Consider the following 13,779-nt stretch of genomic DNA (forward strand, 5'->3'; position numbering starts at 1 on the left):
GAATATGGCACAAACGAAATGTCATATGGAACAGAGAAGTGCTATCGCTGCGGCAGAACAACACACGACCAGAATGATTGCTGGTTCAAAGACAAAGTGTGCAGACAGTGTGGAAAAGTAGGACACATAGCACGAGTCTGCAGGTCGGGAAAGAAAACCAGCAATAAGAAACCTACCAAAGGAAAGTACAAGAAGGTACATAAGATGACGGAGAATAGTTCAGACGAACAAAAGAGTGATAACGACTCCGAAAGCAGGGAACTGAGTTGTCTGAAACTACATAATGTGATCACAACGGAGGATCACCGAACCATTTGGGTCACTCTCAAGATAGCAGGAGTCCAGGTAAAGATGGAATTGGACACAGGATCAGCCCTAACAGTCATAAACCGATGGGACTACGAGCGGTTATTTTCACACATACCCGTGAGAGACACAAAAATTATTTTGAAGACGTACACAGGGCAAAAAGTCTACCCCAAAGGAAAAATAAGGGTGACCGTTATATATAACGGTAAGGAAACACCAAAACTAGACCTGTATGTATTGCAAGATGGAGGACCACCATTACTGGGACGTGAATGGATCTGGAAAATACAACTGAATTGGCATTCCATACAGGCACTGACTGTGGCTGACAAAAAGGATGACGACGTCACACCTGGGCGACTGTCAAAGATCCTAGCTGACGCGAAAGAAGTGTTCCAGCAAGGACTCGGAACACTAAAAGGCATGACAGCGACGATTAAAATTGAAGAAAACGCAAGCCCAAAATTTTTTACGGCCAGACCGGTACCTTATGCGATCCGCCCAGCCGTCGAAGCAGAGCTGGAGAGTCTGGAACGTTCAGGTGTACTGTCCAAGGTAGACTGGAGCGAGTGGGCTACACCCATCATCCCTGTGATGAAAAAGTCGTTGAGCAGCACGCCTGGGGAACCAAGGAAGGTTCGCATCTGTGGGGACTTTAAGGTAACAGTGAACCCTGTCCTTCACACCGTACAATATCCACTTCCGCAGATTGAAGATATTTTTGCCTCGCTATCTGGAGGGAAACGCTTCACTAAGATTGATCTGGCCCAGGCGTATCTGCAAATGAAGGTAGAAGAAGCATCAAAAAAATACCTCACAATCAACACCCATAAAGGTCTCTACCAATACAACCGGCTGGTATTTGGGGTAGCATCAGCTCCGGCTATTTGGCAGAGGGCAATGGAACAAGTCCTGCAAGGGATCCCAGGGACCCAGTGTTATTTGGACGACATCCTGGTCACGGGCGAAAATGACAGTGATCACCTTGCCAACCTGGAGCAGGTGCTCACTGGATTGCAGGAATATGGGCTCCGAGCTAACCGCCCCAAATGTGAGTTTTTTAGAAAACAGATCTCGTATTGTGGCCACGTTATTGATAAAGAGGGGTTACATAAGTCCCCAGAGAAGATTGAGGCAGTAGTCAAGGCTCCAGCACCGGAAAATGTGTCACAACTGAGGTCGTTCCTCGGGCTGGCAAACTACTACCATAAGTTCTTGCCAAATTTGTCTACAATACTACACCCACTGAACACCCTACTGCAAACTGGGGTGCCATGGAAGTGGGGTGACGAATGTAGACGAGCTTTCCAGAAGAGCAAAACACTAATCACATCGAAAGAGGTATTGGCCCATTACAACCCAGCATTACCAATTCGGTTGGCATGTGATGCGTCACCCTACGGCATTGGAGCGGTGCTGTCGCACAAATTCTCGGACGGCTCAGAGAGGCCAATAGCCTTTGCGTCACGATCACTAATCTCAGCTGAGCGTAACTACGCCCAGATTGACAGGGAGGCCCTCAGCCTAGTGTGGGGAGTGAAAAAGTTCAATCACTATCTGCACAGGCAGAAATTCACCTTGCTGACTGATCACCAGCCTCTTGTCTCCATTTTTAATCCGAAGAAGGGCGTTCCGGTGATGGCTGCGCAACGACTACAAAGATGGTCACTTTTTCTAGGGGCGCGCCACTATGAGATTGAATATAAGGGCACGAAACAGCATGGAAATGCTGATGGGCTATCACACCTGCCACTGCCTACTGCGGAGGAAGCACCAGCAGTGGATCCTGTCGAAATATTCCATTCGACTATAGTTGAATACCGACCGGTAACTAACGCTTGTATCGAAAAGGAAACCCGAAATGACCCGACACTGTCTCGGGTATATGATTTGACGGTGAAGGGATGGCCAGCACATGGCGACTCACTGTTGCTAGCATTCTCGACAAGGAGAGAACAGCTGTCAGTGTGCCGGGGGACCTTGATGTGTGGATCCCGAGTGGTAATTCCACCCAAGATAAGGGATAGAGTGCTCAATGAGCTTCATGAGGGTCATCTGGGAGGGTTAAAAATGAAAAGCCTAGCCAGGGCTTATGTGTGGTGGCCAGGAATCGATAAACAAATCAAGGACCTGACCAAGAGCTGCTCCAGATGCCAGAAAGTCCAAAATGCACCACCACAGGCCCCTCTACACCCATGGGAGTGGCCCTCATCTCCATGGCAATGGGTGCATATTGATTTTGCTGGTCCATTCATGGACTCAATGTTTTTAATAGCCGTGGATGCGCACTCGAAATGGCCTGAGGTCATCAAAATGTCCTCCACCACCACGGAGAAAACTATTGCAGTCCTACGGACCATTTTTGCCAGGAATGGCTTGCCAGAACAGATTTGCTCCGACAACGGACCACAGTTTGTGTCCGAAGAGTTCCGGAGGTTCTTGAAAAAGAATGGGGTAAGGCATTACACATCCGCCCCGTATCATCCAGCCACAAATGGATTGGCTGAGAGGTTCGTACAAACCTTTAAGAAGGCAATAAAGGCTATGTACAATGACAGCATTCCGCTGCAGCACAAGGTGGACAATTTCCTGTTCGCCTACCGGAATGCGACACATGCAGTCACCAACCAGGCCCCAGCCATGATGTTCTTTAACCGAAGGTTAAGATCTCACCTGGATTTGCTCAGACCAAACGTACGAAGAGATGTTGAGAGTAAGCAATTCCAGCACATCCATGAGAAGCCAACAAGGAGCTTCAATGTAGGGCAAACAGTCTTGGCCCGCGACTACCGAACAGAAAAATGGCAGCCAGGAACGATATGCACACGGCAGGGCCCACTAATGTACACAGTGGACGTTGGGGAGAGCATCGTGAGACGCCATGCTGACCAGATCCTAGAGTCACAGGAACAAGTCAGCCCCATGCCTCGCCCATACGTACCTGGTGATGAACCCGACGTACAGGTCGCATCTACCCCCAGAAACAGTAGCATCGGAAGCTGATGAATCAACCGACGACAGGGGGCCAGAATCGCCTCCGCACCAAGAGCAAGACACTCGGGAAAGGCGCTATCCAGAAAAGATCAGGAAGCCTCCCCAAAGACTGAATATATAAATAGACTATTTTCAGCTAATGTTGCATGTTAAAAGTGTTAATTGTAATTAGTTTGATATTTAATTGTTAAATGAGTGTTATGGTACTGTTAATCTAAAAGGGGAGGAATTGTAATGTATATACCTTTAAGGGGGGAACTATCTTTTACAGCTCATGTATACTGCAGTACCGGCAGTGACCACACCTGTATATAGCCCTGAGTAGTAATCTGTACAGATCAGTTCCACTGAGCCACGTTGAGTAAACACCTGTTGTACCGTTCTCCGCAATCCGTGTCTTATTATACATGGACACAACAATTCTGAATGGCATAATTAGTTTTTTCTCACCATTTTCAGCCACTGTTTTGAATTCATAAACACATTGGGAAGTTATTTGTTTCCTATATTTTGCTGTTCATCTAACTCGATTTATTTTATTTTTGCACTAAAGTGATCCTGAATACAAGAATGTCCGAGCTTGATTTCTCCAGCCATAGAGACACCTCAGGTTGTGATTTTACAAAGCACAACTTCAGCTACACCCAGGCATATTCCAGAAAAGATGTTTTGGCTAAGCTCGTGGTTGGAGAGAAGACATACTGGTCCTCCAGGCCCACACTACCTCTTTTCAGCATTCGCCACAGAGAACAAAACTACGGCCCATTAGAGTGTGATGTACCAGTGATTCTTTCAGGGCCGTAATTGCTGTTTACACCAGCGTGTTGAAAATCTCTGTAGCTGTTGTTTGCACTTTTGATCTGTCCTTGGCAGAATCAAGAGCAGGGGCATATCACAAGTCTGTTTATGAAAGGTAGATGGAAAATGTGACTCAGGTAAAGTGGACCTGGGATTTGAATCTGGTTCTGACCAATTGGATTCTAGAACGTCAAGCCTATGGGTTTATATAATTTTGAGTTTCTCTTGCTTAAGTCTTACTAATCCTTATATTGACAAAGTGTTGGGGAGGTGCTTGCTTTGGTCAGGATGCACTGGATTTTACTTGGTTTTCAAACAGGTCTCAACCATTTCTTTTTTGGATTTTACTTGTCTTTGCAAACCATGGTGCTAAAGGACATAGGCAATCTACCACTTTTGCATTCCAAAGAATACATCACTTGATGGATGTGCATAGAACACTGGGTTCCTTTGTCGATAGAACCAAAACACTGCATCAATCCAGGTAATTGTTTCTTAGGTTTAACAAATAGATAATTCCCATGTCATTAAAGCAAATTTACTTATTACTAAAGTAGAACAAATTAAATGGGTTGTGAAGTGTTTTTCTCTCTGGCAAGCCAGGACTTATCAGGGGAAATCAGTAATAACCACTCTGTAGTGACAACCTCATGGGCCATCTGCAGTGTGTTACTCTTGAAGAAATCCCTTGCTTTTATTTGGAGTTTCACTCTTACCCTGAGAACACTTTGCTCTGTTGTGCTCCAAACCAGCCTGAAGATGTAGGTCCTTTAAAATTGCCACATCCACGATTTGCCTTAGTTTGGCATAATTCTAATTGTAAGTGAACGTTCAGCAAATGAGGAAGAATGTTGGACTGATTACTGCTCAAACTTCAGATATAAAGCTCCTATCTAGCCCAATCCTCAATTCTCCTTCTGACATGGTAATGCTAGCACCTGCATTTGTGTGTGTTATATTTGTCTCAGTTTATTCCTGCTTAAAAAATTATGATTGCATTTCAGAACAAGGTCTTAAATATGACATGGGGGGGGGGAGCAGGGGGCAGGGGGAGGAGTGTGGCTTTCCACTGGGCGAAGATGACCACATGTAGCAAGATGTTCTCTAAAGGGACAGTGTCCCTAAGTAATGTTTTCCTCCATGATGAGATATGACGTTTCCTATTTGCATTTGGAAGCTGAATTTTCATAAAGAAATAAGGAAGACTCTCTGCACTGTATGTAATCTAACATTTTTATTACAGTATTCACAAATCTGCAACAAAATAATCAGTTCATGACACATGAAGGAAGTTTTAAACTAAAAAAAATTAAACATTGACATCTGAGGGTAGAAATGCGCTGATGATTCATTTCTTGAACAGAAATCTTTTTGTAACAAGTCCTGTATTCATTATGAAGCAGTCTTTGCTACTTTTTGATTCAGGTGTATTTTATAATCTTATATGCAACAAGCTAACAATTTGTGAGGAATCAGATCATTTTTCAACAAATCAATTGATAAAGTACTCAAATTAAGACGGGAGTAACTTTTAACTGTCAAGCATGTGTATTTTGTTTAGAATCTAATGTCTAGTAGTGATTATTGAGGTGTAACACAACCCTGTAAAACTTTCCCATGCATTTCCTTCATAAGGAGGTTTTAAACTTCTGTTTATCAATCCCAATGATACTCTAACTTGCTAATTGTAGTGAAGTGGAGATCTTTGGATAGAGAAAGGGCATCCCCTCGCTGAAGTGCTCTACACCACTTTGCCAGGATTCATAATGTTTTTTGGATCCAGCGCAGCCTTAATGTCCCTCATCACTTGCACACCGACAGCACCAATTTCTTCAGTCAGGAGATGCCGCTTACCCAAGCCTATGCCATGCTCCCCAGTACAGGTGCCATGCATGGCCAGAGCTCTTCTGTGAGAGAAAGAAAGAAACAGAAGACTGTATTTAGCAAGCTGACTCATTACAATAAAGTATCTTCCAATACAGTACAGGCCTGTAGCTGAAGTGGATGAAGCACTTAACTCTCACCCAGTACTGCTTGAATCTTTAGTCAGTTCTCAACTGACCCATGGACTGAGCAACGGGACAAATCGGCACTGAATCAAGATTTCTTACCAAACAATGGATTGACAGTGATTATGGATTCAGGAACACATTGGCCTAGAAATTCAGTTGGCTGCGCCAGGCGCTAACGCCAAAAAAGGGCTATATTTCCGTCGATAAAGCCTTAGCGCCAGAATGCAGACCGATCTGCGCCGACGCCCAAATTCATTTGAGATTTAGCGCCGGCGCAAAGTGTTAGCGCCCGCTCGGGTGCGCGCGCAGCTTATGACGTCATATCCTCGCGCAACGCTGTTTTAGCGCCCCAACCCGGAAATTGAGTGGCGCCCGCCCAATGTGGGCGTGGCGCTATTAGGAATTGTAAAATGGAACGTTGCAGAGGCCCTGTGGGCCTCGGGGAGCGCAAATTAAAGGGCACCTCCACTGACCTATAAAGCACAGCCATTTTGCTGCAATGACTTCACTGCTTTGGATTTCTTCACAGAGACCAAGGGACAGAGATTCCAGATTTGGGAGAAGATAGGAGAGGTATTTTTGGCTTCTGGCCAGTGCTTTGACATTTGACTCTTGCTGATTTCACTGTTGCGACCTTGATTATGGGGGCTGCATGGGGGGCCAACATTGAGTTGCAGCATTATGTGAGGAGGGCTCGCAGACGCTGTGAGAGATGGGCAGCCATGCGTGGACACAGAAGGGCCATCAGGCGTCGCCAACGTAGGCCTTACGCACCCAGGCAATACCGGCAGCAGGTGTCCTATGTCACCATGTCTGCGGCACTTTGTGTAAAGAGGCTGCGCTTCAGAAGGGAGGTGGTTGGAGAGATCTGCCAGCTGCTTCACGCAGATTTGCAGCCACAGCTCATGTCCAGGACGTCTCTCTCGGTGGAAGTGAAGGTGACGGTGGCTCTCAGCTTTTATGCAAGCGGCTCGTTCCAAGCCGCTGCTGGGGACATCGCGAACATCTCCCAGTTCGCCGTACATCGCTGCATCCGGCAGGTCACCGATGCACTGTTCGCGAGGAGACACCAGTTCATCTCCTTCCCCATGACCCAACAGAGGCAGCAGCAGCGTGCAGTGGGATTTGGCAGGATCGCGGGCTTCCCCATGGTGCAGGGCGCCATTGACTGCACGCATGTGGCTATGCGGGCACCTATAGACAATCCCGAGGTTTACCGCAACCGCAAGGGCTACCATTCCCTCAATGTGCAGCTGGTGTGTGACCACAGGCAGCGCATCCTAGCTGTAAATGCCCGCTTCCCAGGAAGCAGCCACGATGCTTTTATCCTGCGCCAGACTACTGTGGCTGACATGTTCCAGGCACAGCCTCCACCAAGGGGATGGCTTATCGGGGACAAGGGCTACCCTTTGTGCACATGGCTCATGACCCCGCTCCGCGCGCCCAGGACCCCAGCGGAGGACTCATACAACAAAAGCCATCAAGCAACAAGGAACGTCATAGAGCAAACCATAGGCGTCCTCAAGCAACGCTTCCGCTGCCTGGATCGCTCCGGCGGCTTTCTACAGTATTCGCCGGATAGAGTGTCCCAGTTCGTCGTCGTGTGCTGCATGCTGCACAACCTGGCTATCCGCCGGACGCAGGCACTGCCACCTGACATTGCACCACCACCTGAGGAGGACGAGCAGGAGGACCATCAGGAGGAGGAGGGGGAGGAGGAGGAGGAGCAGGCCAGGAGGGGGCCAGAAGGCCCAAGGGCCGTACGCCGGGGGCTTATTGCTCGACACTTCTAGGCCCGCTGTGAGGGAATGGCCTGTGGGAATGAGCGCACCTGAAGGCAGCCGCTCCGGAAGCCGTCAGCCGGTTAACGCAGCAAACACTTGAAACATGACACCTGGACAAGCTGAATAAATAAAAACCTTTATTTAACAAACTGAGGCCCCTTCCCACATGAAACTCAAAAACACAGAACACACCCAAAAAACAGTCACAAACATATGTCACTCCCCCAACCTGGGGAGGACTAACAAAAGTTGGCCATCCACATGGCCTTCAACATTGGCCGTAACAAAAAAAGGGCCCCCCTCGCCAACAGAAAGACCCCCATAAAAACACAAAATGCCTTCAATTTCGGCCATCCACAAAAATCAACCCCCAAAACACAATCCCCCCCATATATACAATGCCGCAGAGACCACACTCTAGCGGCTGTGCCGAGAGGGCGAGTCCTTAGAGAGCCTTCCCCGGCCCCTGCCCGGCCTACTGCTCTGCCTCAACGTGGGCCCTGTGGCGGCCTCAAGGCTGGGGGAAGGCTCATGAGGGCCCCCATGCGTCGCGACAGATGGCCTTGGGGGTCGGCCAACACGACGCACGTCCCGGGAGGGGCCGGCTGCTGACTGGTTCGCCTGTGGCTGGCCAGCATCAGTGGCAGCAGCAGCTCCTCGCACCCTGGCTGGGGGAGTGGCAGTGTCGGATGCTCCAAGGGGGGCAAGCTGGCTGCTGCCAGGCGCGCGAGGCTCAGCAGACACAGTGGCAGTCGTCCGGCCTGGCAGTTCAGCTGGCGCAGCTATGTGCTGGAGGCCAGGCCGCTGTGTTGCAGCAGGGCGGCGGGTGCGGGTGCGACGCCTCTGCGTCAAAGCGAGTGTGGCAGAAGTCAGTGACCGCACTGCCCGGGTATGTGCCTCCAGCTGCTGTGAGAGTGTTTCGAGGGAACGACCTCTCTGGCGACTCTCCTCCTGCAGTGCCGCGAGTAGATCGACCCCCCTGGTGTGCGCTGCGGCCAGTTGCTCCACCCCCCTGGCCTGTGATTGGCCGAATGCTGCCACACTCTGAGCCAGGGACTCGATGGCGTGCGGCATCTGCTGCACAACCCCCATGAACTCATGGTGGCGCCGGTCAGACGCCACCAAGATCTCTTGCAGGAGGCGCACCTCCTGGCCGAGGCCACTCTCCGGACTGGAGAGAGGACTCTGCAGCTGGGGAGAAGCCGGCCGAGCTGGCCGACCCCTGCCGCCTGCCTGGACCCCACTGCAAGCAGGATCTGCCCTCCCCTGCAACACCTCCCCCTGGCTCTCCTGCATGCCAGACGTCCCCCCTTCATTGCCATCCCGTGGCACGGCTGAGGGCTCGCCCGATGGCCCGGCTTCCTCCTCGTCCTGGACGTCGTCCTCCTCCAAGGGCCTGGCACCCGGCGCCTCAGGGACCACCTCCTCCTCAGCAGCTGAAAGCAGGAAGGCACAAGAGTAGCTTTAAAGTGAGGACAGGGCGTCAGCGAGGGACGCCTGAGCGGTGGCATTATGCACATTTGTCCGTCAGTGGGAAAGGATTTAGATCGGAAGCACTAGGGCAACGAGAGAGCTGCAAGCGGTCATCTCCTTACCAGTGGCTTCCAGCACAGGGTCGGCATCCCCGATGGCTACAGGGCCAGTCACCCGGGGACGCAGGAGTCCAGCGACGCTCTCCTCCAGAGCACTTAGAGCCTGGTAGTGGGGCCGTCCACCACCGGTCTCCAGCCGGCTGCGCGCATTTCTTGCCAGCTTGGCCTGCAAGAGAAAGGACGGACTCTAAGTACAGTGTGGTGCCCTGTTGCTGTGTGTACTGCCTCCCATGGTGGAATAGCCTGGCCAGTGTGGTCAGTGCAGAAAGTGCTGCTGATGATCATGCCAGTGGCATTGCTGCGTGAGGAGGGCTGCCCATTATGCCTTTGAGGTCCCTTTGCCCATAGTGTGAGGCTCACATGCAAGGATGAGGAGGACAGTGGAAAGGGTACTCACCTTCACCAGCCGACAGAGGTCATTGAACTTTTTGCGGCACTGGTCCGCAGTCCTGGGCACATCTGAGTTTGAGGAGACCCTGCGTCCAATGCTCCTCCAGGCTTTCCTGAACTCTCTCCTGGGAGCCTTTCTGCCATTGTCCGGGCACAAGATGGGTCTTCTCTCCTGGACAGCATCAATCAGCACCCTCAGTGCATGGTCTGAGAAGCGCTGGGCTCTTTCACGGGCCATCTCCATCTGTTCTGGCGCTATTTTGTCCCACCAGCACTGTTGAGGCCTAGCAGCAGGGCTCCAGTGTGCAGGGCGTGGCAGCAGTCAAAGTTGACCCTTCCCCCTTTAAGAGCAGGCCGGCGTCAGGGTGTCTGCTGTCAAGCAACACATGACCGCACCTGCGCTGCGCCCGGCATCGGCGTTATCAGGCCGCAGCGCCGGTTTAGCGCCGGAACCGAGCATTGCAACGCCAGTTTCAGCGCTCGCCAAAACTCTTGGCCAAATCCACTGAATATCGGCGCGGTTGCCTGCAGTTTCCGGCGGGCGCTAAATTTACCGAACGCCCGACTTTAGCGCCCCAAAACTGTGCAAACTGAATTTCTAGGCCATTGTTCCTGCCCTTCCAACTGACATAGCAGGGAGCCGTCCGCAAGAGTATTTTGTTTAAGAATCTCTGAAAATACCTTAAGTCGTAATCTGAATTTTATTCAGGGTATTTTAGTGCTGCTTTATTCTGAAAAATGTTCTCCAGTATTCTTGCTCCAATGCAGTTTCTCTTTCGCAGTCAGACAGGTTGAGTCTTGACAAGTCGTAATGAGGCTATCAGACGTATCTTTTATACCCAGTAATAAGAGATTCCTTTACCTTCAAAATACACCACCTTTCTTCTACAGGTAATCTCGTGTCATTCTCTACCTTTCTAATATGCATTTAGAACAGTGGCATTTTACAGAACTGTACGACATTACATCACGATATTCTTAGGAGGTTCAGCAGAACACCAGGGCTTCACCTTCATGGACCTCCACTTGACCTGCTCAGTTCTCAGCTTCAGCAGTCTATGTGTGGAGGCCAAGTGCTTTCCCAAGAGTTGCACTTGTGAGTCCCCTAGATGTAAACGTATAAAAGTAAGGACGAGGAAAATTGGTTAGGCCCATCAATGCTCATCCTATCCTACAGACGCTGCAGCCTCATGCATTGCCCTCACCAATGCCTGATAATGTTAACACCAGGGGGAGGCAACAAAAGGACTAATTTCAGGAAAAACTACAAAAATGCTTCCCATCTCCATAAGGCAATTAAAGAAGCTTTGAGAGACCCAATACCAGGTGAACTTAACTGACCCCCAAACATCCCAATGTCCTCCTCCCTCAGGAACTTGCTTATTCCCTTTTTAAAGGACCGTTGCGTACCCATACTTACTACATCTGATTTCGGAGAAGTTGTCTGCCTGCCTCCCTGGCTAGAGGAGGTGCCCGTTGTCAATTTTTTAAAAAGTACATGACCTAAAAATAAAAGCTGTTTTTCCAGTTTTTTTTTACATAAGTGCCACTCCAGTCTTCAAAGGGTAAATGCTGATTCAAAAATTGTTTCATTTTTCTCACATTTTCTGTATGAATTTCATCCACAGTGCACACTCACCTGCAGCTGAGTGGGTGGCTGGCAAAGCGGTGCCAGCTCTCAACAATACAGCTCTTCTCATGGCTGGTAGGTGATACATGTGAGGAATTCTCCTCTCTGACAACTCCTAAAGGGATTGAGAACTCCTCTCTGTGGTGCAGTGTCCCCAGTGCCACTCCTTCCCATGTCTGATGGTTAATGCACCAGAACAGTGCCCCTATCCTCTCAATGCTACTCCCAGCACGAGGCAGGGATTAAAGTCTCTATATGCTGTAGGCAAGAACAGGAGTTCCCACCTAATTACACAGGCTGCAATTAATTCTGGGAGCAGTACAGAGCATGGAAAGATCTGCTCCTCTGAACTACAAGTTCTAGCTTGATTATGGATTCAGGAACACACTGTTCCTGCCCTTCCAACTGGCATAGTGAGAAAGTCAAACAGCTACTGGCGAGCAAGTATCAGGATCAGCGATACTGAAGCCAATTTAAGCCCAGAGTACCTGCTAATCACTAGGCCACAATTCCCTTCCCTTTTGTTTTGCCAACACGTGAGTACTCCCCTGTGACACACTAACAACCATCAATTCCCCCAGCTTTCAGGGATTGTAAGCTCCTCTTCAATTAATTCTGTGTTTCTACTAAGTGGGCACCATAGTATCATAGGAATTCTTGCTCAATAGGAGGTTGGCAAACCTGGCCACCTCTGCAGCCAAGTATGCACACTTAATATTGTAATCACTTTGGGGGGAAAAAAATGAAACTTCATGTAGCACAGCCCAACAATCTGTGTCATTGGCACTTGTAAGCCTTTTAATGCCTCCTCCAAACAACTGAAGCACAGATCATCTTGTGAAATTAAATCTAAGATGACCTGTGGTTGTTTTTACAAACCACCACTGTCCATCATGTATCCATCACTGAGCTGGAGTAATCCACCTCGACATTGAGATCACTGCTCAACAGATAATAAAACATTTTGAAAAATGCTATTTTCTTCTCTTCAGGGCAATCAGGTATTGCAACAACAGAGACCAGGTGTCTTGTCATGTATACACTCAACAATTACTTTCTTGAAGTATTCAGTAGAGAATATGGTTGGATTTTCTCCTTTAATGGAGGGCCTGTTACTATAGTAATGGGCTCTACATTAACCGAGATAATCCAAGCAGACTTATTAATTTTCACATCAATAAAATAGAGGTTTCTAGGAAGGCTTAAAGTGATGAAAACAAATACATTCTTTGGGAATGTATGGTATTTATCACAGGCTATTAAAACTATGGATGAGATCAGTGAAATGCTTGACAGCCTGAGGAAGGGCTACTAGAGCGTGAGAAGTTGGATAAAATCTATAAATGCACCCAAAAGTGGGAGATGAAATTTAATAAGTAAATTAATGGTATTGCAAAGTTAGAAGGGACAATGGGCATTACATATACACTATGGATGGAGTCTAACCAGTTAAAGGGAAAGCTGAAAGAGATCTGGGATGTTAGACTCAGTGTTTAATGTGAAATCACTGGAGCATCAATCAACAAAGTGAAGAGAGTGCTGACTTGTATTGCTAAATGAATAGAATATAAATGGTGCCAAAACTGTGTAGTGTTCTAATCAAAGCATGAGGCTGATCCTGAATGTCACAACCCTCCAAGAACTCTGCATTCCTCCAGCTCTTGCCTCTTGTGCTTCCCCAATTTTCATCGCCCCACCATTGGCGGCCATGCCTTCAGCTGTCTAGGCTCTAAGCTCTGGAATTCCTTCCCTAAACCTCTCAACATTTCTCTCCTCATTTAAGACACTCCTTAAAACCCATCTCTTTGACCAAGCTTTAGGTCACCTGTCCTAATATCTCTTTCTTTGTGCCAATTTTTTTGTGAAACGTCTTGGGACATTTTACTATGTTAAAGATGCTATATCAATGCAAGTTGTTGTCAGAGAATAGAGTTAAATAGTACAGAAAGGGTAAATCCTTAGCAACAGTTGATAGTAAGCCATGGAAGTAGAACAAGTCGCATAGCTTAAAACAGGTGAAAGGTTAATTTAGAAAGGACTTCTTCATGCAAAGAGCAATCAACATTTGAAATGGTCTCCCAGGTAGGGTAAGGAAGGCAAAAACATTAGATTAATTCAAGGGCCAGTTGGATAATCTGATGGGACTGCAAGTTTTTTTTTTATTGCTAGACAGTTGAGTTAAAATAAGCTGAATGATCACTTTCCCTTGTTTTATCTATGACCTTGCCTATCCTATTGCCGTATACGTTCTAAATAAGACGTTGCCACTG

At 48.3% G+C, this 13,779-nt stretch overlaps 2 protein-coding genes across 2 annotated transcripts in view; both read right to left on the reverse strand.

Annotated features, from left to right (window-relative positions):
- Positions 1-5,316: 5,316 nt before the first annotated feature.
- ldhd (lactate dehydrogenase D) overlaps positions 5,317-13,779 on the reverse strand; it is a 60,555-nt gene continuing 52,092 nt past the window's right edge. The window contains exon 11 of the mRNA XM_085991193.1: positions 5,317-6,008. Coding sequence (XP_085847319.1) covers positions 5,843-6,008 — 166 coding nt within the window. The 3' untranslated portion in view covers positions 5,317-5,842. The remainder of the gene's footprint in view (positions 6,009-13,779) is intronic.
- LOC147116337 (uncharacterized) lies at positions 8,013-12,544 on the reverse strand. The gene is made up of 3 exons (XM_085989553.1): positions 12,416-12,544; positions 9,493-9,676; positions 8,013-9,333 (listed from the first exon to the last, which is right to left on the reverse strand). The coding sequence occupies exons 1-3, from the start codon at positions 12,542-12,544 to the stop codon at positions 8,315-8,317; spliced, it is 1,332 nt and encodes a 443-aa protein (XP_085845679.1). The 3' UTR covers positions 8,013-8,314.

This window comes from Somniosus microcephalus, chromosome 6, assembly GCF_052327205.1.
Source record: "Somniosus microcephalus isolate GS21.2 chromosome 6, FLI_Smic_1.0, whole genome shotgun sequence".
Taxonomy (NCBI): Eukaryota; Metazoa; Chordata; class Chondrichthyes; order Squaliformes; family Somniosidae; genus Somniosus; species Somniosus microcephalus.